Genomic DNA, 26,215 nt, shown 5'->3' on the forward strand with positions numbered 1-26,215 from the left:
ATGTAAAACAGATCTTGTTATGGTGATGTACTATAGCAGAGAACACTAATCTTGTTGATGCTAATGTTTGTTTCTCCTGTTCAGACTTATCATGTTATTCTGATCACAACTCTTTATGTGTGTAATAATAAACCTTTGTACCAAATAAAAACAACATTGCATATGATTATCTCTGCATGTTTATTCTGCCAGTTAAATCATTAGGCTATGTTAAATTGGGGTCAGGGGTTATGCAGCGCTCAGCACGTTTATAATCCAACATAAAATATAATTTAATACCTGTTTTTCTGCAAAGCAAAGTGTGGGAGAAACCAACACACGGGATGTTTATAGACTGAAAAAATGACAAATGACTAACTAACTCACTTCATCAGCTCATTTTGCTCCAGGAAAATAAGCATTTAATACAAATGTTAAGATGTTTTTACATCATGTTTCCAGTCATATTCTCCCCCCGGGCTTTGTTTCAGTTTTCTTAGTAATGAAACCATGAAAATTAACAAAACCTGTGAAGTCAAGCTTCATGTGTCAAAGCACACACATGTAGGAGGACTCGGTTTTGTGATTAAAATATGTAGATTAGTAGTTTCACTTCATATACATAACTGCAGCAGGTGTGAAAAAAAAACAAAGGCAGTGGTGCATTGTCAAAAATAATACACTGTACTGTTATATATTAAGTACACTTTTTATTTACACTTATGTAATAGATGTGGCTTTTTCACTTTATACATGTAACTACAACGTAATAACAAGTCATATTCATATTTATTTTACTTAAATTGGGACGATACATCCCTACAGTACCATCTGGTTGTCGTGGCCGAGTGGTTAAGGCGATGGACTAGAAATCCATTGGGGTCTCCCCGCGCAGGTTCGAATCCTGCCGACAACGATTCGTTTTCGCTTTTCTTGAAACTAAATTAAAAGTTTAGTTTTACCTCCACTGAATCCTGAAGCTTGCATGTTCCTTTTTTTTGACATGTTTAGCTTTGCAGTTTACTCGTTACCTCGCGCTATCGTAAGACCAAACACCAGCGGGTGACCTACTTCCTGTCCTATTTTTCAAAATAAAACCCAACTATCTCTGGCAACAGGCTATAAACCTTTTTTACAGTCTATGCTATAAACTGGTATCAGAATCAGATTCTTTATTAATCCCCTGCTGCGAGACTCTTTGTAGTGCTCCATTTCATATGTAAATGCATTAAAAATAAAAAAAATAATCATATAACTACCCATTTTCAAAATAAAAATAAAAATAAAGATGTGGACTGTCAGTGATCTTAAAAAAAAGTTATACTTAACATAACAGTACACACATAACATTTCTTCAACCAGAGAGAAAAGCTAATCTTTTCCATAACATAATGACCTTAACTACTCTATCTATCCCTTTTACAGTCTATGATCTATCCCTGTATCGCTGGGGGTATCGGGGAGTACCTAACCAAATTTACTATTTTTATTTAATAAGCAACAACTACAAACAGCATGGATACAGAATCTAAACTGTTATTTTACACAAATTAAATCACGTCTTCAAGCCATAAAAAGACATTTCACATAAAATGTGTGCTCTTAACACATTCTCCCAGAGGGGGGCGATAAATTATCATCACTAACGACGTTTATTTTGAAGGCAGCAGCTTACACTTCCGCTCTTGTTACCAGGCAACGCCGAACGCTCTGACTGATGAGCGGTGCTGAGCTAAGCTAACGGAGCTAAGCTAACGGGGGTCAGACCAGAAAACACGATGGAAGAAGACGACGACCTGGACGAACTGTTGGACGAAGTGGAGAAAAAGTTTTGTCGCAACGTTTCTGTCGCGTGCTCAGCTCGTGGAGACTCGCGCGAGGCCGGAAAACACGGAAAAGAGAGCGACGTAGCGGGAAAACACAGGTAAACAAACGGAGCTAATGTGGCTAACTGGCTAATAACTCCAAGCTGCTGTCTGTGTTTATAACGTGTTTAAAACCTTAAATGGTTCAACAGCTGGTTTAGTATAATCTGTCAGAGTCATATTACAATATATCTTGATTATATTTCTATATATTTCTGCATTTAGACATGTAGAAAGCTGTAGTTTGTTTATTAATGCACAATATTGGGGCTTGTAGCAGGAGTTATAGCAGAGGACTGCTGGTTATTTAAGATGTTTGTGTGTTTTCTTATTATTTTGACTTTGTATATTTCATTTATCATTCATACATATTCTAAATGAAAGTGTCAAAGCCTTGTGTTTATAATGATCCTTGTCTTGTGTGAGAATTCAGCTTATGAATGAACAAGGCAGAGGATGCCTCGTAAACACACTGCCAGAAGTATACATTGATCTTCTTTTTTGTGGGTGATGAAATATTTTAAGAAAAGAATATAAAAAACATAAAAAAAAGAGAAGAAGGAGAAGAAAAAAGCAGGTAGGCTATATGCACATATTACACAAATAGAGCACAAGATATATTTCACATACACACATCGAGGCCTACATCTGAATATTCACACACATATAAAAAACGAAACTAAAATAATAAACAATTAAATAAATAAATAGATACCGTAAGATAAGATATAATAAAATCAAAGCAAAGCATCCCAAATATAACTCACCCAGATCCAGGTCCGATAAATCATCCAAAATAAATGAGTGTGGCAGGCGAGTAGGGCAACTTGATTTTAAACAACTTTTAGAGAGGTTAAAGGCAACCGTCTTCCAAAATGTATTGATATTTTTAATGATATTTGTCACATTGTAAAGCCGTTAATTGTGTTTTTGTTACACCTTGATTTATTTAGGGCCATAAAACCTGAGGAGCCCATAATAAGCAGCATCTCAAAGGATATCGATGACCTTCTGGAGGAACTGCTGGAGGAAGACCACCTAGATTTCCCTCAACCAAAGGTAAACATGGACCTGAGACATCATGTGAGATACGTGCACGAGTGCAGGGAAAAGTACTGAACTAAAAACATCCATTTCTATTTCCATTTATTCGTTTATTTGTAATGGGACTCTGCATATTCATGAACATACAAAAAAAAAACCTTGTTGTAAATGTGCCAGATTTAGCTCTGGAGCTAATTTCCATCTGTAGTGACATGGTCCACAAATATAATAACAGTAAAACAAGTATCAAGTGCAATACAAATAGATTACATCACACAGTGGTTGCATCAGTAGAAGGAAACACAAACTGGTGAAGAATTAAAGTGCATGTATCAGACAGTAAATGTCATAAAGTGCTATTAGAGATTCTCTAAAGTGTGTTGTCAGGCAGCATCCGTCATAACGTGGTGTTCCTATAGTGCATGGAGTGACTGTGTTTTTAGCTGTTCCCTAAATGCAACATATGTTGTGCTTTCTCTTATGACCAGCGCTAGTTCAAACATAAATCGATAAAACTTTCTGTGCAAATGTGGTTTTCCCGAACTGCACCTGACAGTCGCCCCCTTTCTAAAGTTTATTTACATTAAAACAGTGAAGAATCGATGAAATGTTGCAGCTACAAGTGCAGTATGTGAAGTATGGCATTGCGATTATTATCACTTGGTGGATCTGTAAATTCCTCCTACTCTCCTTCTGTAAAGTACAAGCTTTTCAGAGTTGTACTTGAACCGATTTACTTCTCACCTCTTTTTCTTCTACTTCTTCTACTTCTGCCAAACACTATAATCACGCAGCTGCCTCATCTCCTCGTCGGCGCCTGCTGTGTCATTAAAAAGGATGAATAATGAGAGCCGTCGCCGACACCTGGGTTTGTTAAAGTGCCTGAACAGCCTGTCTGTCAATCTGCTCTCTTTACCTTTTTTCTTGTCATTTCTTTTCACTTCAGACTCAGCCGTTCTCTAAAGAACAGCAACAACAAGTGGAGAGGAAGCCGGCGTCGTCTCAGCCTGGAGGCAGGAAGTAGGTCAAGTAGTTTACACCTGAATTAAACGTGCAGCTGTGATTCATAATTACAGGATACAGGAGCTTCAGTCCTTTTTTACAAAGCTTTTCTTACAGTTTGGTGAAGAAGTTTTGTTTCTAAATGAACCCAGTGTGACGTCCAGACACATTTTACCTCAATCAGCATCTACAGGTTGATTCATTACTGACCTAAATATTCACTTTTATTTTGGTGGATTTTTGTGTTCAGGGGAAAAAAAATAAAGTCCACGATATCATTGTTGAATCTAGAGCAGCAAATAAAAGAGGCGCTTGTGTCCTCGGTGTGTACGTGTGATAATAAGAGCTGGGTTTGTTCAGTTTGTAATCATTTTTCTTAAAGGGATAGTTCAACATTTTGGCAAGTTGGCCCATTGCCATAATCCCTATAGTCATAGCAGTAGGTTCGTTACCTTTAATTGTCGGTGCAAGCTATTTTTAGAGCAGCGGAGCAGAGCCGTGAGCTGCTCAGAGCTACGCTACGGAGGCTCATGGGATTTCTTGGTTTCCCTCATCAAACTCATCAAATACACAATCCAACAACTCCACAACGCTCTGGTGGACAAGTTGTGAGCTGCACATTCACCACACTATGAGATAATAACACAACGTTACCAGACAGAGTTGTTTTAGAGGGAAATTCATGCAAAACCACTGATGTGCGTTGCCTTCAGGGACAGTTCTTCATCATCAGTCTCTGCATTTCCCTCTAAAACAACTCTGTCTGGTAACGTTGTGTTATTATCTCATAGCGTGGTGAATGTGCAGCTCACAACTTGTCCACCAGAGCGTTGTGGAGTTGTTGGATTGTGTATTTGATGAGTTTGATGAGGGAAACCAAGAAATCCCATAATGAGCCTCCGTAGCGTAGCTCTGAGCAGCTCACGGCTCTGCTCTGCCGTTCTAAAAATAGCTTGCACCGACAATTAAAGGTAACGAACCTACTGCTATGACTATAGGGATTATGGCAATGGGCCAGTTTGCCAAAATGTTGAACTATCCCTTTAAGTTCTGCGATGAAAAGAAAATGTTTTTATTACAGTTTCTCCATCTGACTGCTCTGAATCTGTCCTGTGTTTCCATGTGTGTGTCTGTCTGGACGTGTTCTTCCTCCAGGTGCTGTCCCGTGTTCGTTGGCGGCAGCTCCGTCGCAAATGGCGTTGGAACAGCCACATCCAAGAGGTGTGAAAAAATGAAAAAAATAAATAAAAAATGAAAGTCCTCCCTGCTGTGATGGTCTGTCGTGTCCTGTCTGTCTGTGATGAGACAGGAAACCGGTGTAGATTATCTCTCAGTAACACTGACGCTGTATCGACTCAACAGGTGCTGCGACCAGCTCAGGTGTGTGTCCTGTGACTTCAGGGTGCTGATGTTCGACGACTGTGAGTGGGACGCTTCCTGTGATTACCTGTTCCTCAGGTGAGTGCTTAAAGGGATAGTTCACTCAAAATTGAAATTTCTATTTCATTTTCTCCTCCTCCTCATGTGGACTACGGGCTGGGAGAAGTTTCAGAGTCCTCCGTGGCTTCTCTGAGTTACAGGGGGTCTCGGCGTAGCAGTGCATGTCCATATAACGGTTGCAAATGGATACCAACTGTCTTCGTGACAAAAAGACACACCAAAAAACATCCAAATACCTCCATGCTGCTCGTATGTAATGTCCGTCTTGTATTGAAGCCCCAAAATGCGAAATTGTCCTGAAAAAAAGTTAAATAAGTCTATATTTCAAGCTTGTTTTGTAGCAGAAGCTTCTCGAAGCTCCTCTTCGTCAAATTTGGACGAACTGGGAAGAGGAGCTTCGAGAAGCTTCTGCTACAAAACAAGCTTGAAATATAGACTTATTTAACTTTTTTTCAGGACAATTTCGCATTTCGGGGCTTCAATACAAGACGGACATTACATACGAGCAGCATGGAGGTATTTGGATGTTTTTTTGGTGTGTCTTTTTGTCAGTCAAAAACAATGACAAAACTTAGTTCAATATTATTAATAAAACCTCCAAAATAATGAAAATATCATCAAATTAACAAAATAAGTTACATTAAAGTCCTTAAACAATAGCGATGGTCCAAAAAAATTTTTCCGACCACAGCCTCCACATTGTTCAGACTGACGACTCAACACTCGGTGACATGTGACCAAGTCATGTGATGTTCATGTACGTATGTTAACATACTGTTAGTGTTTATCTGTTACTATTTCTGTTAACTTTCCCCTCTGCCTGTGTGTGTGTCTGTGTGTGAGAACAAAAGGTCAGGATTAATAGATTAACTTGTTGTTGCCAACCTGACGTCAGACATGTTGGATTCCTTCTGTGTTTCCTGTTTCTTTTGTAAACAACACAACCAAAGATGTAAATGAGAGGATTTAAAAGAGTCGGTCAATATTTAGAAAGCTTGTTCTCTGTGTCACTGATCCTTAAAATAACAAACACTCACCACAGAAATATGACTCAGGAAATTCCTCTGCACAGATTTATAAATAAGAGAGTTTCACAACAACAAACTACTTAACTTTGTTGTTTAAGTTTTGTTATGATAAATGTGATCCAGATTTCACAGCAGGAAGTTGTGAAGTTTCTCCAACAGGAACTAATGTCGTCAGATCAGACTCAGCTATGTGAAGCATTTTCCTTTATACAATTTCTTACGTCATTGTAGCATCACTTAGTGTAGTTGTGTATCACAGTATTAATTTATAATAAGTAATTACAGGAGCAGAAATCAGTCTTTACATGAAGTTTCAGTCTTATATTTTCCATTTTGTCTATCAGTCTCTGTCTCTTCATTCACAGAAGCTCCTTTCCGTTTCTTTCTTTTTTTAATTTAAAGTTTTTTTAAATCATATTTTCATTATTGCAAACAGAAAAAACAAACATAAACAGACAGAACAAACAGAAGTAAAACAATAAAGCAAAAGGGTTGTGTCATTTTGCATGCAACAGTTTCCATCACTGAGTTTCCACAGATTCAGCGCTGACTGAACCTGAGGCTCCTTCCAGCACCTTAGATCTAGATCTAGATTTAGACTGATTTGCACAGTTAAAAATACACAAGTAAAGGGAATAATTGGATAATTTACAGAGCTGGAAGAGGCCAAAACTCAAAGAGCTTCTTAGACGCCTCCACCTATAGTTGACAATGAAATATAATGTCGTACAAAAAAGAAAGCAGAACACACAAATGAACAAACAGAAATACTATAGACCCTTTCAGAGAGTATAAACAAAGACAGGTGTGGCTCATTAGAAAACGCTCTGGTACACTAAATGGAATGGAGCCTTAATTAGTATCCTTGGTAACACCTGTATTTGTTTATACTCTCTGAAAGGGTCTATATGAATGTTTTAGTTGTGGACGTTGTGCTGTTCTCAGTGTGGCCAGCAGGTGGCAGTGTGGAGGTGTGGAGATCTCACACTGAGACCCTCGTCCAGGATACAAGTGACACACCAAGTTAAAATCATCATGTTTCTATATAAACTACAGGCCGAATGTTTGGAAGTAAGATCAGATTTGTACAAAAAAGATGCTAGTTTCATTGGTTGCAGCTTCTCAGGACACACACAGTATTATCAGTTGTACTTGCTTAAAGACTTTTCTTTCTTCAACGTAACCTCCTCTGGCTTTAACAGCAGCATGGCATAAACAGTACGAGGCATCTGTTGCACAAGTTTTTTGAAACAAGCTGATTTGAGGGATGCACTTTTTGACTGATCAGTCCAATCCATCCCATCCCACACAAGCTCAAGCATCTTTCAAAGTACACCTCCCTCCTCCCTTTCTGACCTTTTTCTATCATCATAACTTCCAGTTTCTTCTCAGGGTGTAGTGAACTTCACCATTAGGCTTTCTCTTTCACTGTATCCTTCTTTCCTCAATCTACTAATCTGTACACTTGTTTCTTTACTCGGCTGTTTCTTTCTAGCTGTTATTGTGGTAGTTTGTCACAGATATGAACACATTTGAGATTTATTGGGATTTTTTATCTGCAAACTCTCAAAAGCCAAAGAGCTGAAGTGAATTATGTGAACAGTGATTTTTTTAAACTTTTGCACTTCAGTTGTGACTCTTGCACATCTTCTCAGCCCTCTTTTCTCTTGGTAACATTTATTCAGCAACGTTCTGGTAACATCAATGTATTATCTAAAGGTAAATTGAGGCAATGTGAACACGATTATATATGGTAAGCCTCACGCTGCTTGAATAGCTTTTATTCTTAAATTTGAGAGTAGGACTACTAAAAATTCCCCAAATTCTCAGAACTTGAGACTAAAATGGCGCTCTAAGACGCTCCACGATCTTCAAGATGAGGAGTTCCCCTTTGGTTCTTGGTTCGTGAGGCCAGATCTTCTCCATATCTGTTTAATCTGTTGATGTGAACAGAAACCAGCTCTTCCTGTTGTTGAGGTTTACCAACGGGGTTTTTTTTTTTCTTCTCTTCTCACCGGGTTGTGAACCCTCTGAAGTCGTCTTCTCTAGAAAACACCAGGAAGTACCATTCATTTGAAATCATACAGTACAGTACATGGGTTTTTTTCCGATCCTCCCTTCGTCTCTGCTCGTTTCCCGTCAACACGTGCTTTTCCAGAAACTTCCCATCTGTTGATTTTGACACACCAGCGACCTCTGACCTCTCTGTGATTGGTTTTTGATTTATTTTCTGTCCCCCCCCCCCCCCCCCCATCTCTGTTATTATCTGCTCTGCTCACATGGTCACGTCTTCACTCCTCATGTGAACAGAAAACTCCTCCTGAGTCTGAGAAGCTGCAACCAGCAGGAGATGTTTCTGTCCAGATGTTTATGAACCATTAAGATAAAACCTGCTGAGATTAAAGCTGTGAAGGGGAGGCACTACAGGTGAATAGGGAAAGAAAAAAAACTAACAGACATCACCATGAAACTTCCCAAGTTTATCACTTACATTAAGACAAATATTTTTTGTATTACAAGTTTTGTAAAATTTTATGTTTAAATATGTAAATGAGGCAATATCTAATGAAATATGCGCTAATTTGCATACATTTCCAAAACCGAAATCTGAACAATGGATAAAGCTACTTTCAAAATTCTTTTAGTTTTTATTTTGTTGACGTGTTAGAGTCAGAAGTTTTTACAGTGGAGGGTTTTTGATATCTCTTTTTATCACTTTGTAAATGAGAAAATACTGACACCAGCCCTAAAAAAAAAATCTAATTTCTCCATGTTTTTAGTAATAAAATGTTGTATAAATGAGGCTGTGAATGATATATCAACAAACCCCTCTGTAAAAACCTTCAGGATATAGAAAGGGATCAAAGTGGAAGGTTTGGTGTCTGTAAGTGCTGCTGAAGTGGAGATTTCTAGCTCAGAGTCTGAGTCTGAAAAACTCTTTCTGAGAAAACGACCTTTAAAGACTTGGACTGTAAAATAATTACATAGATTGTTATTGTATAAATCGTACTTTTACGATTGGTTGCAGATACAGAGGAAACAACATTTTTTGTAGCCTACATCATTGTTCGGGAGAGAGAGAGCCACAATAGCTGCTATAACTTTTATTAAATTTAGGAGAAATCTACAGACAAAAGAGACAAAATGAAGTAAAATAAAAACCTTAATGTGGATTTTCTACCATTTCTTTCGACTTTTCTGAAAGAAGACATGTTCAGGAAGAAAAATAGCCCCAAATCTCAAAATTGATCAGTGCATGAAACGCCTTAAATAAATAAATAAATGAATAAAGTTCCTCAGAACAGAAACACAGACCTGTAGAAACATATTCACAGTCTCATTCTTCAGGTGTTTTAATTTGTAATTTCTCTCTCCAACGTTTGACCTTGTTTCATCAACATCTGGAGCTTCAGTCTGACTCACATCTGTCCTTCACCGTGGACATACAGATGTGACAGATGTGGACGCGTGCTCCTCCGTCCTTTGTTGCTCAGCAGCAGTCGTCGCGCATCAGTCACCTGTCAATCAAACAGAGTGGGGGCGGGACCAGTGGCGTTTGCACAGCTGCAGTTAATGACTCGGACTGTTTCTGTTTCTGTTTGTTTATTAATTAGCAGGATCACGCAAGAAAAACCACCAAACTGGTCCCCGACCCCGAGATCAGACTGAACCAAAACTTATTTTAGATTTCTTTTAGAGGAGAATAGAATAAATCTTTATTGTCCATCGAGGTGGAAAATTGTCTTTGACTCCCCAATAACAACAATATTAATAATATATTTTATTAATAGGCGTCTTTCAGGACACTGAAGGTCAACGTACCAAAAGACAAACCCATCAACATGATCTGTCAAATACTGGAGGTTTAATATTTCAATGTTAAAGGGATATGCCAACATTTTTTTTTTTTTACGTGTCTTGTCTCACTCTCGAGTCCATGACCAGCAGATAGCATCTTGAGCGGTCAAATGCCGCTAACGGGACGAGATCGGTCAAAACGGAGGGTTCAAGCAAATACGCTTTATTTTGGTTCAAGCTAGCTACATCGAGGGTAGGTTAGCTTCCTATTTCAAAGTAAAAGCACAAATTCCATCGTCATGGTTTTCTGTATGTAAAGGGCAACGGGTGTTTTATTTTGTGAAAGTAACCGGAAGTGCGTTGGTCACAACGGCTAGCTTGAGTAGCGCCGAATTCGTCCAAACAAAATTGTAAACAGCTGGTATTTAGACAAATTAACGACACACTGCTGATCTAAACGGCTACTTTCTCACCTAAACATGTTTGAAATGTGGATAAAGTGATATATTTACAGAGTTTAGAGCTAAAATGAAACCAGCTTCTGACTGCTGATTTCGGCTCAGGTAGGAGGCAGGCTAACACTACCCATACACTTCCAGTGTTTGAGCTAAGCTAATTAGCTACGGGTGATACGTCTCTATCTCCCTTGTTACTGCACGCACAGTCGAAAGTCTATCTGCTGGTCATGGACTCGGGAGTGAGGCAAGACATGAAAAAAAAATGTTGGCGTATCCCTTTAAACAATAAATAATGAGTCAGAAACAGCAGCAGTTTAAAGTTTATCATCTGAGTCCGTGCACATGATGTAAACACACAAACAGGAAAATTAAACATTTACAGAAAGAAAAGACGGAAGATAGAAGAAAGATGCTTTTAATATCAAGCGTTTTTATAAAATATTCCAGCTTCCATCTTCCTTTACAGATTTCATTAAAGTCTTTGTGTGTTGACTTCAGTCAGAGTTTTCAGGCCGTGTCGTCTGTGACACATTAAACTGCAGCTCCGTCGTTATTTAATGATATTTAAAGTCTTCAGCTCTGCGAATGTCCTGTTACATTTCTGACAAGTTCCCAGGAACATAATCTCTGGGTGTTGATGTAACAGATCAGATCTGACAGACGGGAGCGAGTCTGTGGAAATATTATTATAATAATAATAATGATAATAATGATGATAGTATAAAAGTGTTGAGCTGCAGCACAGACGACGTGTCAGTGTCAGTGTCAGACGACAGATGAAGAGCAGAACGGTGTGTTGACTAATCACTGGTACAGAGAAACAAAACCATCTCTATGAAAAATGATTTTAATGAATCAAATCTTTTAATTCACAATAACTAATGATTGATATTTACATTATTCCTCCTCAACTACAAAGAAAAGACTGGACTTACATGGTTCCTCCTTAAAATAATTTGAATTCTGTTCAAATAGTGAAGTTTGTTCTGACAGCACTAACACAGCAGTCGGTGTTTCAGTCCAGTCAAGGTTTTTTTCCGAGCACTTTTCCTAAAAAAAACCACTCAGGAACTCTCAGTTTGATGAGTTTGGCCTTTAAAAGTCTCACATCAGAGTCATCGACTTCACGTCCGGAGAGTTTCTGCTGCAGGAGGTGAAGCTCAGAGAGACCAGACGCTGCTGCTGCTGCTGCTCAGTTCACATCAGCCTCATTAAACTCTGGATTTTAATCAAATTGAGTCGAACGAGTTGTTAAAGGGATAGTTCAACATTTTCTGCAAATTGGCCCATTGCTATAATCGCTGTAGTCATAGCAGTAGGTTCGTTACCTTTAATTGTCGGTGCAAGCTATTTTTAGAACGGCGTAGCAGAGCCGTGAGCTGCTCAGAGCTACGCTACGGAGGCTCATTATGGGATTTCTTGGTTTCTCATCAAATACACAATCCAACAACTCCACAACGCTCTGGTGGACAAGTTGTGACCTGCACATTCACCACGCTATGAGATAATAACACAACGTTACCAGACAGAGTTGTTGTAGAGGGAAATTCATGCAAAACCGCTGATGCACGTTGCCTTCAGGGACAGTTTTTCATCAAGCAGTCTCTGTATTTACCTCTAAAAGGCAAGGCAATTTTATTTGTATAGCCCGTTTTTACAAACAGTTTGTCTCAAAGGGCTTTACATGGCATCACAACAACATCCTCTGACCTTAGACCCTCACATCCACTGAGGAAAAACTCCCTCCCACCCGTCCTTGGTGAGGGATCCCTCCTCTGTTGCTCACCCTGAGGTTTCTCCAATTTTTCCCTGTTAAAAGGGTTTCCATGGAGTTTTTCCTCAGTCGATGTGAGGGTCTAAGGACAGAGGATGTTGTTATGATGCCATGTAAAGCCCTTTGAGACAAACTGGTGGTAAAAACGGGCTATACAAATAAAATTGCCTTGCCTTGCCTTGCCTTTTAGAGGTAAATACGGACACTACCTGATGAAAAACTGTCCCTGAAGGCAACGCGCATCAGCGGTTTTGCATGAATTTCCCTCTAAAACAACTCTGTGTGGTAACGTTGTGTTATTATCTCATAGCGTGGTGAATGTGCAGGTCACAACTTGTCCACCAGAGCGTTGTGGAGTTGTTGGATTGTGTATTTGATGAGTTTGATGAGGGAAACCAAGAAATCCCATAATGAGCCTCCGTAGTGTAGCTCTGAGCAGCTCACGGCTCTGCTCCGCCATTCTAAAAACAGCTTGCACCGACAATTAAAGGTAACGAACCTACTGCTATGACTATAGGGATTATGGTAATGGACCAATTTGCCAAAATGTTGAACTATCCCTTGAAGAGACAAACGATGAGGTCATGTTTTGGTGTCTCTCTGTGCAGGAACAACATGCCGGACCGTCAGAAGCTGCGAGCCCGGCTGAAGAGGAGGCGCGGCTTCAGGGCCTACGGCTGCCAGTGCAGCTGGTTCTCCTCCTCCTCGTCCTCCTCGGAGCCCGTGGACCTCAGGGACCGGACGCAGCTCCACTGGGTCTGTGGGAAACACCAGGACTGACGGGGACTCTTCATCCTCATCCTCATCCTCATCCTCATCCTCACTGCTGCTGCTGCTGCTGCTGCCAAAACACGACTGCTGCAAAGTGTGACTCTCTGCAGCTCATCATGATCGCTGCCCGTCAGCTCGTCTAGTGGATCTAAGACGCAGGATGGAGTTTGTATAGAACATACCAATCACACGATGCTCACTCACAAACTCTTAAAGGGGACGTATTATTATAATATCTTGAAGGCTCTTTAACATTTATCTGGGTGTTTTTTCTTGCTTTCCGGCCCCCAAAATGTGAGAATTGACCAATAAATCAGTATTTTTCAGGCTCCTGAGGTTAAAATCCATGTGGTTTTACCGGCTGTTCCCTCAGTTGTCTGACAATGATGTCGTTAGTTTTAAAATTTGCATAATCCCAACCCCTACCTGTGAGTACAGGCATAGATATATATAAGAAGACTAGATGACTCACCCACTGCTGCTGCCCAATGACACGGCGTAGCCAGTACGGCGGCCATCGTGGGACGGGCAACTCTCTCCCTCAGAGCATTAAGCCTATGGTGCATGTTCTGCTATAATGACCATAACTTGCTCAGTTTTTGTTCGATTTCCAAACGGTTTGATGAACGTTTATGCAGTTATGATGCAGCATATTTAGAATCACGGATAATTTTAATCATGTACTGTTTTTTGTAAAAGTAACATTATAGTGACATTATGCAAATAGTTAAAGTAATAGCTACATACTGATTTATTTTTCACAGAGTTATGAATAGTTTTTTTTAGTGCAGATGACTGGATCACCTATCTACTGCACTGTAACTGCAGCCAGAGTCAGAGCAAGTTGCCCGTTCAAATATGGCCGACTGTGAGCTACGCCTGCGTGTAGTCCGATCTACCCCCTTGAGTACAGGTACCTGTAGAAGTGGGCGGGGCCTGGTGAGCAGTGGCTCATTTACATTTAAAGGGACAGACACACAAACCAGTCGTTCTGAACAGAAAGTGCTGTGATGTTTGATCCTTGGGGGGTTTTGACCGAAGCAGGTCACAGACGTTTCTTTAAGAACCTGGGAACTATATGTTAAAGATTCCCCGATGAGTTTGCTTCTGGTTCTAAAAGAGTCTCATATTAATGTGGATGAATCTACGTTACACACTTGTTAATGGGTCCATTTTTGATAAATATATCGTGTCTCCGCTGAGTTTCCATGGTTTCCTACCGTCACGCTGCCACTGAACGTAAAAACATGGCGACACCACATGGCAGCCAGCACCGAGCTTACCCGCTCCATGGAGATATGAATGATATGAACGGCTCATTCAGAGCTGATGGGGGGGATTATTGATGAATGAAAAACAGACTTTTGAACCAAATCATCGATTTTCATGAATAGATAACAGGAGAACTTACACAATGTCCCTTTAAATGAACATAAACGTGTAGGTTTGTCCTGTCTAAACTCTGGTTCATGTTGTCGCTGCAGCAGAGAGAGTTTCTGTTGAACAGGCTCGTCGTCACTGCGTTGTTTGTGATGTTGTGTGGTTGATGTTAATCTGTCTGAGCTGTGAGAAGTGGAGTGAGATTAAAAACCTGCTGTTCACACACAAACAAACACACAGACAGACAGAGAGAGAGAAAGAAGCAGCAGCTGTGTGATTATTCACTAAGTGAGGAGAGAGACGGAGAGAGACGAGCTTTCTGACTCTGAGGGTCAACGAGCTGCAGTCGACTGAAAACCCCCTCACACATCATCACACATCGCTGCTCATTTTCATCCTGCTGCTCCTTTCTAAAGCTCTGACTGACTCCAAGAAACCACGGCAACAAGATTCATTTATCCTCACTGATTGTTTTGGTTGTTTCACTATGACGCCCACACACACACAAATGTAACATGAGAACAAACTGAATTTTTTATTTTTGTTGCAGAAATGAAAATATAGAATAAAAACCTCTGCATATATGAAGATTTAAGTTAATAACAGAAACAAAAGAAACAGAAGTAGAGTGTCTATGTACATTTATTGAACAAAAAATATATATATTATGATTTTTTAATATGTTATCAAATTTTGGTGACCATATTGAATATATTTAATTCATGTTTGCAAGTTTTTTAAAACAGAAAACATATAAAAACTAAATTCTATTGATAGATATATATATTATGTAACATGTGATAATATATGTGTATGGATGAGACATATTTATGTGTCAATACATGGAATTGTTCCAGTTTCTAACAGCTGCAATGTTTCATTTTTACTCCTGTGTTTTTACTCATATATATATGTTTGTTAGGGATGTCACGATTACTTGGTTTCACTATTAATTGCGGTATTAAACGCCACAATTAATTGATCATAAAGTTTCCTAAATACCGTCACTTTCCAAAAAAAGATTATGTCAGAACCGTATCTGCAGATGTTGCGCCAGAGTAAAGGAAGATATCTAACGAAACACTGAATTGGTAGGAGTTTAAATGTTAGCATGTCATTTGTAATTTTAAAAAATGGCTAAAATAAACTTAAACATTTGGTATAAATGACAATTAATGACTTAAATATTTCAAACACCTCCCTCGGGGGATTAATAACTGGTCCTATATTAAGAGATTACTTAATGTAATTATATTTTGACTATATTTGAATTTAAACATTCATAGTGTTGTGAAATTCATTGTTGCATAATAATCGTAATACCGTGATCTCTGGCAATAATCGTACCAATAAAATCTACTGTATAATCGTGACAATCCCTAATTCTGTTGTGTTGTGAGTTGAGCCTTCAGGGCCACCGTACTTTCCTAAATCTGAGGGTTTTTAACTGGAGAGAGATGGTTTAACTGGTCAAAAGCTGCTTGTGTTTTGTTGATTTACCAGTTTAATGACCATGAACTACACACTCATGTTGTGTTCACTGACCTCGTGTTAAAATCAGTGTTTTTTCTTGTATTATCTGCAGATTCTGTCTCTGTCTAAACTAAAATCTGCTCCCAATGGATGCAAAAAGTCTTTTATATATAGTCTACATGTGTCCTGTTGCTGTGTGTGTTGTGTGTTGATTGAATGGACAGTAGTCAGCACTTGTGTGTGTTTTGTTGTGCGACTCGGAACTGACTCAGCTGGGACTCTGAGAAGAGACGAGTGACGGACGGAGGGAAGACGACAGACGAGTGAGTCAGAGTCTCTGCTGTCAGAGCAGAACGACAGAGGAGGAGGAGGAAGAGAACAACAGACGGAGAGGATGAAGTGTGTGTGTGTGTGTGTGTGTGTGTGTGGGCTGTTGTCACCTGCTGTTTAAAAAACACAGGAAGAGACAGGAACACACCTGTGAACGTTTGACCTGTGACACACACACACACACACGTTAAACTGAAGCAACACGTTCATCTGTTCATTTCATTAACTGCTCATTTTAACTGTATGTGCAACAATATTTAGACAGTGAAGGCAACACACGGCCTCTAACGCTTGTTTCTTTGATACATTTTCATGCTGCATTAATGTTTAAATTTAAAAAAATCTGAAATTATGTTTTTTCTCGGGTATTAACTTTTGTACTGTTTAAGTTAAATTTGTATTAGTGATTTTGTGATTAATTTATATGGAAAATAAGTCGGATCGGTTACTATTTTACATAATGGCAGATAAAAATAGAAATCAACAGTTTTTTTGTCACATTAAATCTTTTTTCGCCTGAAACACACAGAGAACACTGTTTAGAGACATTTTAAATAAAAAATAAATCTATAAATCAACTTGAGGAAAACACAATGTGCCTTTTTTTTGTCTTTCTTTCTTTCTTAGTCTAATCAATATGCACACATGCTATGAGCACTTTCAAAATAATAGTCAGAAAATAAAATCTATGAAGCAAAGTTTTCTAAATGTCCTAACTCTATGAATATATTTATTTTGTATTTAAATTATAGGAATGATTAATTAATTAATTGAATGCAAATTCTACCTGTTTATGTGTAGACTATTATTTTCTACTATACACAAATGTCTGTCAGTTAAAATATTGTTATTTGGAAAGTACAGTTCCCTTTATAAAGAAATATATATATATTAAAAAAAAAAAAACGATACAATTTAAAGTTTTTGGTAAATAAATAAATAAAAAGTAAACTTTCCCACCGCCTGTTCCTGTGGTGTCCTGAAGGGGGCGCTGTGACGTCACCGCCCATTGAACCAACCAGAGAGAGGCGCGCGAGTGAGACGATGCGGAAGTGAAACATCAACAACAGAGCGGAGCCAGGTGGTGGAGAGATGATGGAGCACGAAGAGTTGGAGGATGTTTTAGACGACTGGTTCATCGAGTCTCTGACAGCGTGAGGAAACTTTATATCTACTTTTTGTTGTAACAGTTTAAAAGTTTATTTTATTTTATTTTATCACAAGTTTCATTCATTTATTCAGAGACGGAGGCGGTTTAAACACTGTGAGGAGAAGAGATCAGCTTAAAAACCTGCAGTTTTATCTTCTCTTACTCACACACAGGGTTATATGTGTTAAATCTAATATTATAAATCATTTTCTGTAACAGATTAAACCGGTTTTTAATTCGGCTTCTCTCTTGTGACACCAAACAACCGCTAAAATAAGCTTTAGACGCGAGAACTCACTGAAAAACATTGAACGCCACAAACTGAACTAGCCTATTAATGAAACAGAGTTCAAACTTATTCTCCATTTATTATGTTAATGCCGAAAGGAAGAGGGATTTGTCCTGATAAAAAGAATGAATCATATCATATTTATATTAAATATAAGGTTTATTAGAGCCAAAGTTTATATGTTTTTTAATCTCTGGTGTGAGCGATCCAGTTTGTTTTTTAGGCTGTGTTGTTGTTTGTGCTTGTTTTTTTTTGTTTTATTGTTTTATATGGACCTAATTGTGTCTGAATGACATAAAGCTCATCATCATAATTATATTTACAGAGGCTGGTTTCAGTCTAAAATACAGAAAGAAGCTAGAAAATCCTACACATAATGCAAACTTGAACACCTCATTGGGATTTTAGATTATTTGTGGAAAAGTAAAGGAGATAAATTCATTTTAGCCCATGTGGCTGAAAGTCTGAAGGTTTGTGTAAAGAGACTCACCTGTTTATAAATAGTCCAGGCAAAATAGCGTTTTACGACAGACTAATTGTCACAGAAGGTTTTTCACCATACATCATTTCTATGAGGTGTCCAGAACAACATACTAAAAATCCTAAGAAATTCTAGTTGGAGAAATATGTTTAATCTGCATCATTATTTACTGTATAAAGTCTATGGTGCCGACAACAATACACCCCAATGGGGCTATTTGTTCCCTTTACTCCTATCACAATGAAACTTTACACAATGAAAGCAGACATTAAAAGTAAAAATTTTTGTATTACAAGTTTCTTGAAAAGTGAATTTGAATATGCAAATGAGCATCTATTTTTGGGTCCAAAATGAGCTAAATTGCCTGGACTAAAAATGAAATGATGATGATGATGATGATAATGAGGTCATACATTAACACCTGGTCGTCTGTTCCTCAGGTACACAGATCTTCACCTGTATCAGCTGGAACATCCCACTCAGGTCATCGAGTGGACGTCAGGGAAGAGTGAGTCCATTCATGTTTTTATTAGAAATAAATGAGTGATACTGTATTATTCTAGATAAAATGTAGTTTCAGTTTTATGTTTTGCTTTTGCTTTAAAATGTTGACAGTTGACTTTATTTCATCTGTTTTTATTGAATTGAAGTCAATAATCAATCTTTTTTTCCCTCTGTGTTTTGCAGCCGTCTGTGTTGCAGGAAACACTTCGTCTAGGAATGAAATCCTGGAGCTTCGTCTTCCTCCGAAACTCTTCGCCGATGAAAATAAGGTGACAAACCAAAACAAACCAAATACAGTATATCTGAAGTTTGTTGTTTCTGTTTATAATAATAATAAAAGTGTCACTGTGATGTGTTCAGGGTCTCTGTGCAGAGCGGGACTTTAAAGTTGTCCACGGTGGGTTCACTGTCACTCCGGTCCGCAGCCTCGCACACGTCCCAGGAAGCAGGTGAGCTGACGATGGAGAAAAACTGTGGTTCAGTTTTCAGTGAATATTTAAACAGATGAAAAAGTCACAACGATTAATTATTTTTGCATCAAAACTCTCAGATAATTAAACTTTTTTTTGTTTTTGTTTTAAAAATGTGACAAATCATAATTTTACAAAGTTCAGTTTGTTCTCATCAAAGCAACATTGAAACAGTTTTCAATCAGAACATTTTCATATTATTTTCATTCAAATAAACTTTTATTTTCATCATCAGTTGATTTGATTTGTTTTGTGCACAACAAATCAGATTAAATTAATTTTTTCCTGTTATTATTATTTCTGTGTTGTTGCTTTTTTTTCACTGTCATTGTTCTGCTGCTGTTTCTGCTCTGACTCTGGTTCATGCATCTTAGACCAGAGGAGATCAATACTTAGATCGATCTCTTAATTTTGAAAAAGACAGTGACAGTGAAAAGAAAAGATGAACAGGACGATCAATTTCACTTTCAAGCTCAAACACCGACTGATCTCTGGTTCCAACATTGATTTCAGTTTTTTTTTCAGTTTTACATCGTTAAAACCTGAATATTTTTGTGGTTGACGTCAATAATCGTATTTTAATATCTTTGTTTCTGGAGGTTTGTTGTGACCAGTGAAGGACGGAGCGCCGACCTGCAGGTTTGGAACCTGGGAGGAGACGACAGTGGTGAGTTTATACAGAGAGAAAGAGATAAAGGAGGTTTGATATTAGTAAAGCTCCTTCAAAATAAAGGTAGATATTTGTATTAAAGCTCCATACAGTATAAAGGTAGATGTTTGTATTAAAGCTCCTTCAGTATAAAGGTAGATGTTTGTATTAAAGCTCCTTCAAAATAAAGGTAGATGTTTGTATTAAAGCTCCTTCAAAATAAAGGTAGACGTTTGTGTTAAAGCTCCTTCAAAATAAAGGTAGATGTTTGTGTTAAAGCTCCTTCAGTATAAAGGTAGATGTTTGTATTAAAGCTCCTTCAAAATAAAGGTAGATGTTTGTATTAAAGCTCCTTCAAAATAAAGGTAGATGTTTATATTAAAGCTCCATACAGTATAAAGGTAGATGTTTGTGTTAAAGCTCCTTCAAAATAAAGGTAGATGTTTGTGTTAAAGCTCCTTCAAAATAAAGGTAGATGTTTATATTAAAGCTCCATACAGTATAAAGGTAGATGTTTGTATTAAAGCTCCTTCAAAATAAAGGTAGATGTTTGTGTTAAAGCTCCATACAGTATAAAGGTAGATGTTTGTGTTAAAGCTCCATACAGTATAAAGGTAGATGTTTGTATTAAAGCTCCATACAGTATAAAGGTAGATGTCCATGTGTAGTGTGATTATAAAGCAGCTCTAGGTTCTATATTAATACTGTGAAAGTATCAAAGCCTCAGTCCACAGAAAAAAAGCACACAGCCTGTATTCAGAAACTGAGCCTTAAAACCAGCCGTCAGGACTTCCTGTCACTTTGTGATGTCACAACTAAGCCCCGCCCCCTCACCACCTGGACTCACCACCATCCAACAACAACTTTGTAGGATTTAGTTTCTCTGAGTGTTTTATTCTGAAGTGTGTGTGTGTCGTTTTGCCGTCAGATGTGATCAAGAGAACAGGAAGTGTGGCGGTCAGGGGGCGGGGCTTGTCAGGAGGAGGAAGTCGAAGTCGTCGTTGTCGTCTCGCAGCTCGTCTCTCGTCGCAGCCTCAGATTCTTCACGGAGCTCAGAGCGACGACATCGAGCTGACGGAGCTGACCTCAGGACAGACGCTGTTCACCCTGGGTAACAACACTCACAACTTCACTTCACAGCTCCAATCCTGTTCTTTTTACCGGTCTCTCTCTGACTCCGCCCCCTTTCTCTCTCTGGCTGTGTCCTAAATCCCCCCCTACTCACTATATAGTGACCAGGCTATTCTGTAGTGGTGTCTGAATGTTTAGTGATTATTAATGTTCAGTAGGGGTGTAACGGTACACAAAAGTCACGGTTCGGTACGTACCTCGGTTCAGGGGTCACGGTTCGGTACGGTTTCGGTACAACAGACACTAATTGAATGTAAAACTAAAATCTGTCTTGTGTTATAAAAGTTAAAAGAAAAAAGAATACAAAATAAAACAAGTGCATTAGGAGTGTTATCATGCCATTCATTAATTCTATAGGAAAAAAAACGTGCACTTGACAACTGGCAACTATTATTCGAATTATTAAATTATTATTATTAAAAAAATATTATTAAAAAAACAAAACAATAAACTGACATCAATGTTGGTTTACACAGTTAAATTAGACTAGCAGTTACTTTGGTGATGTTTCTGGTCCTGCCTGTGTTCATAAAACATTAGGCAGCTACACGCACATCCCCCAAAAAACTGAAGACTAGGTGCTGGACCACCAAGAAAGACACAGGTAAGGAAAAAAGGAGACCGCACACTAAAGCTCCCGTGACAGTTTAATGTCACACACGTTTCGGGCGTCAGCCCTTCATCAGACAAAATGTGTCTGATTATGTATAGTGTTCGGTCTCCTTTTCTCCTCACCTGTCTGTGTTCATGTCAAGAGGCTTAAAAGCAGCGGGATAAGTTGTTGCACACAACTAGTCTTTTGACTTGCACCAGTGATTGACATATCGGGTTGAACATGCGCTACGTGTTTGATGCGTTTCTAGCGACGCACCGCGCATCCGTGAAACATCGCCGACGGACTTTGTCCGGTGGACCAGTCGCGAGCATGGATGTATTATGGTCGCGAGCCGCCGCCGCCGCCGCCGTTTGTTTCATTGAGAAGCCACAGTGACATGAATGAAGCAGACAGCTCTCCTCCTCTAACTTCACTCATCACTTCTCTTCTTCGTCTGCTATGACGGCTGCAGGCAGCTTCGAGGCGCATTACCGCCACCTGAATTCGAGTGAGGACTCAACTTTTTTTTTTTTTTTAAATATTCATTCAGACGTATTCGTCGTGTGACTGTGTGCACCGAACCGTGACCCCCGTACCGTGACGGCACGGGACGAATACATATACCGTTACACCCCTAATGTTCAGTATATAGTGACTGAATCTATCCCACAATTCACCGCGAAATGTAGTGAACATCCGATGGTCACCAACCGGAGCAAGATATCCCATCATGCATTGCGGTAACGGATCGCCGTTACCACACCAGCCCAGAGCGACCGGTGTAGCTACCAAATAAATGAAGTAGTGACCGGTGTAGCTACCAAATAAATGCAGTAGTGACCGGTGTAGCTACCAAATAAATGCAAGTAGTGACCGGTGTAGCTACCAAATAAATGAAGTAGTGACCGGTGTAGCTACCAAATAAATGCTGTAGTGACCGGTGTAGCTGCCAAATAAATGCAAGTAGTGACCGGCGTAGCTACCAAATAAATGCAAGTAGTGACCGGTGTAGCTTCCAAATAAATGCAGTAGTGACCGGTGTAGCTACCAAATAAATTAAGTAGTGACCGGTGTAGCTACCAAATAAATGCTGTAGTGACCGGTGTAGCTACCAAATAAATGCAAGTAGTGACCGGTGTAGCTACCAAATAAATGCAAGTAATGACCGGTGTAGCTACCAAATAAATGCAAGTAGTGACCGGTGTAGCTACCAAATAAATGCAGTAGTGACCGGTGTAGCTACCAAATAAATGCAAGTAGTGACCGGTGTAGCTACCAAATAAATGCAAGTAGTGACCGGTGTAGCTACCAAATAAATGCAAGTAGTGACCGGTGTAGCTACCAAATAAATGCAAGTAATGACCGGTGTAGCTACCAAATAAATGCAAGTAGTGACCGGTGTAGCTACCAAATAAATGCAAGTAGTGACCGGTGTAGCTACCAAATAAATGCAAGTAGTGACCGGTGTAGCTACCAAATAAATGAAGTAGTGCAGCAGCCTCAATAAATGTGTCCAGGCTGCCAGAGTTGTCCGGTCGCAGCTTCCACAGACTCCCAAAACAAACGTCAGAGCAAATTTTCTAACAACTGTTATAAACTGACCACAGACTCTTAGCCCATCTATGGTGTTTTACATTATACGTTAGCATTAAGCTAGCAGACTTTATGCTTAGTTGTGACACTAGTTGTAATACGTCATTAACTGTGCGGCGGAGTTGTGTCCGAAAGTTTTTTTTTATTTGACCAGTGAGTCCACTATATAGTCACTATATTGAATTCACTATATGAGTAGGGAATGAGGGAGGGATTTCGGACACAACCTCTGACTCCGCCCCCTTCGTCTCTCTGACTCCGCCCCCCCTTTCTCGCTCTCTCTCTCTGACTCCGCCCCTTTCTCTCCACAGACTCCGCCTCCTCCTCTGACGCTCTGACCTCACTACAGTTCATCAGTGACAGCGTTTTCCTTGCCGGCTGCTCCAACGGGAACGTCCTCCTCGCAGACACTCGGACGCCGTCGTCTCCTCCTCAGCTCTTGGCTCCGCCTCCAGGTCCAGGTCCAGGTCCAGGTCCAGGTCTAGGAGAGTCCGTCCTCTGGTGGGCCGACGCCTCCTCAGGTCCAGAGGTGTCCAGCTGCAGGGTCTTCAGACTGTCCTCCTCTGGACAGGCGCTGGTCTCAGACCTGAGGAGCCCGGGAGGAGGCGCCGTGAGTCGGGCTCAGCTGGACCTGCAGACCCGAGACCGCCAAGACCTGGACCTGGACCTGGACCGGGTCAAAGTGTCGTGGGCTCCGGCGCTGGACCAGTGTGTCGCCGTGTCAGGTGAGAAGAACAATCAATACTTCAACAATTAAAACAACTATACAGGTGGAGAGGTGGTCTACAAGTGGTCTACAAGTGGTCTACATGTGGTCTATATGTGGTCTACAGGTCTACAGGTAGTTTACAAGTGGTCTACAAGTCTTCGGGTGGTCTACAGGTAGTTTACAAGTGGTCTGCAAGTCTTCAGGTGGTCTACATGTAGTTTACAAGTAGTTTACAAGTAGTCTACAGGTGGTCTACAAGTCTACAGGTAGTTTACAAGTGGTCTGTAAGTCTTCAGGTGGTCTACAAGTGGTTTACAAGTGGCCAACAAGTCTACAGGTAGTTTACAGGTGGTCTACAGGTCTACAGGTAGTTTACAAGTGGTCTACAGGTAGTTTACAAGTCTACAGGTAGTTTACAAGTGGTCTACAGGTAGTTTACAAGTGGTCTGCAAGTCTTCAGGTGGTCTACAGGTAGTTTACAAGTCTACAGGTAGTTTACAGGTGGTCTACAGGTCTACAGGTAGTTTACAAGTGGTCTGCAAGTCTTCAGGTGGTCTACAGGTAGTTTACAAGTCTACAGGTAGTTTACAAGTGGTCTGTAAGTCTTCAGGTGGTCTACAGGTAGTTTACAAGTGGTCTACAAGTGGTTTACAAGTCTACAGGTAGTTTACAAGTGGTCTGCAAGTCTTCAGGTAGTTTACAAATGTCTACAGGTAATTTACAAGTGGTCTATAGGTAGTTTTCAAGAGGTCTACAGGTAGTTTAAAGTGGTTTACAGGTGGTTCCAAATTTGATGAAAGAATAAAAACCTTCACTGATATGACCTCTGACCTCTGACCTCTGACAGGTTTCGGTGCAGCGGTCCAGATCTACAGCGTCTCGTCCTGGGGGGCGGAGCTTCAGGAGGTTCGGCCGCTGTTCGAGCACCGAGGTCACGCCGTCTCATCCCGACCGTCCGGAGACCACGACGACCGCCACCGTCTCCTCGTCACCTCTCACCTGTGGCACCCGGAGCGGCCGAGGACGCTGCTGTCGGCGGCGACGGACGGCTCGGTTCACCTGTGGGACTGGGTCGACCAATCAGCTGCAGGAACGGAGAGGAAGTGACGTTCAGGGTCATCGGGGCAAAAAGACGACTCACTCGCATCAAGAGAAAACGTTGGAACTGATTCAGTGTAGTTGAGACATTATGAGGAAAATCTGCTTTTTAAAAAATCTTCATTAAACAATTTTTTAATTAAAAACCTGTCGTTGACTCATTGTTGAGATATTAAAGGGATAGTTCAACCAAAATTGAAATTTCACTCATTATCTACTCACCCTCATGTCGACTAAGGGCTGGGAGAAGTTTCAGAGTCCTCCGTGGCTTCTCTGGTGACAATTTCGGGGCATTTTGGGGCTTCAATACAAGACGGACATTACATACGAGCAGCATGGAGGTATTTGGATGTTTTTTGGTGTGTCTTTTTGTTACGAAGACAGTTGGTATCCATTTGCAACCGTTATATGGACATGCACTGCTACGCCGAGACCCCCTGTAACTCAGAGAAGCCACGGAGGACTCTGAAACTTCTCCCAGCCCTTAGTCCACATGAGGGGGAGGAGATAATGAGTGAAATTTCAATTTTGGGTGAACTATCCCTTTAATATGTGCATTGACACAAGTATGGAAGCCCTGAGCAGCCAAACATTCATATGGTTTGTTTTTCCCACCATTTTCTTGAGAGAAGGGAATACATCTCTGCAGATCTTGAAAGTTAATCTTTTTTTCCCCTGAGATAACGACGTAATTAATTATAGATTTCTGGCCTTGATTGATGATGCTCTGATCAGTATCTATACTCAATATGTTTCCTTCAGTGAACACTAGCCCATATATAGACCTTTGGTTTGTTTATCTCCAATTATTTATGTCATTAAAACCATTTACTGAGAAGGTTCACTTGTTATCTCAGGAAAACAGAGGAAATTAAAAATGTACTTAAAGGGATAGTTCAACATTTCGGCAAACTGGCCCATCACCATAATCCCTATAGTCATAGCAGTAGGTTCGTTACCTTTAATTGTCGGTGCAAGCTGTTTTTAGAACGGTGGAGCAGAGCCGTGAGCTGCTCAGAGCTACGCTACGGAGGCTCATGGGATTTCGAGGTAAATACAGAGACTGCTTGATGAAAAACTGTCCCTGAAGGCAACGCGCATCAGTGGTTTTGCATGAATTTCCCTCTAAAACAACTCTGTCTGGTAACGTTGTGTTATTATCTCATAGCGTGGTGAATGTGCAGGTCACAACTTGTCCACCAGA

General features: G+C 39.9%; 2 protein-coding genes across 2 annotated transcripts; both read left to right on the top strand.

Moving 5' to 3' along the window:
• The first annotated feature begins 1,752 nt into the window (after positions 1-1,752).
• Positions 1,753-13,196, top strand: cfap418 (cilia and flagella associated protein 418). Its single transcript, XM_083989370.1, has 6 exons — positions 1,753-1,903; positions 2,798-2,903; positions 3,835-3,908; positions 5,046-5,111; positions 5,253-5,348; positions 12,997-13,196. The coding sequence occupies exons 1-6, from the start codon at positions 1,758-1,760 to the stop codon at positions 13,166-13,168; spliced, it is 660 nt and encodes a 219-aa protein (XP_083845496.1). The 5' UTR covers positions 1,753-1,757; the 3' UTR covers positions 13,169-13,196.
• Positions 13,197-17,407: 4,211 nt separating this feature from the next.
• Positions 17,408-25,031, top strand: wdr73 (WD repeat domain 73). Its single transcript, XM_083989336.1, has 8 exons — positions 17,408-17,496; positions 18,703-18,770; positions 18,950-19,035; positions 19,127-19,215; positions 19,836-19,903; positions 20,814-20,996; positions 23,516-23,929; positions 24,761-25,031. The coding sequence occupies exons 1-8, from the start codon at positions 17,435-17,437 to the stop codon at positions 25,018-25,020; spliced, it is 1,230 nt and encodes a 409-aa protein (XP_083845462.1). The 5' UTR covers positions 17,408-17,434; the 3' UTR covers positions 25,021-25,031.
• Positions 25,032-26,215: the final 1,184 nt, after the last annotated feature.

This window comes from Trachurus trachurus (genome assembly GCF_905171665.1).
Source record: "Trachurus trachurus genome assembly, chromosome: 16".
NCBI classification, from domain to species: domain Eukaryota; kingdom Metazoa; phylum Chordata; class Actinopteri; order Carangiformes; family Carangidae; genus Trachurus; species Trachurus trachurus.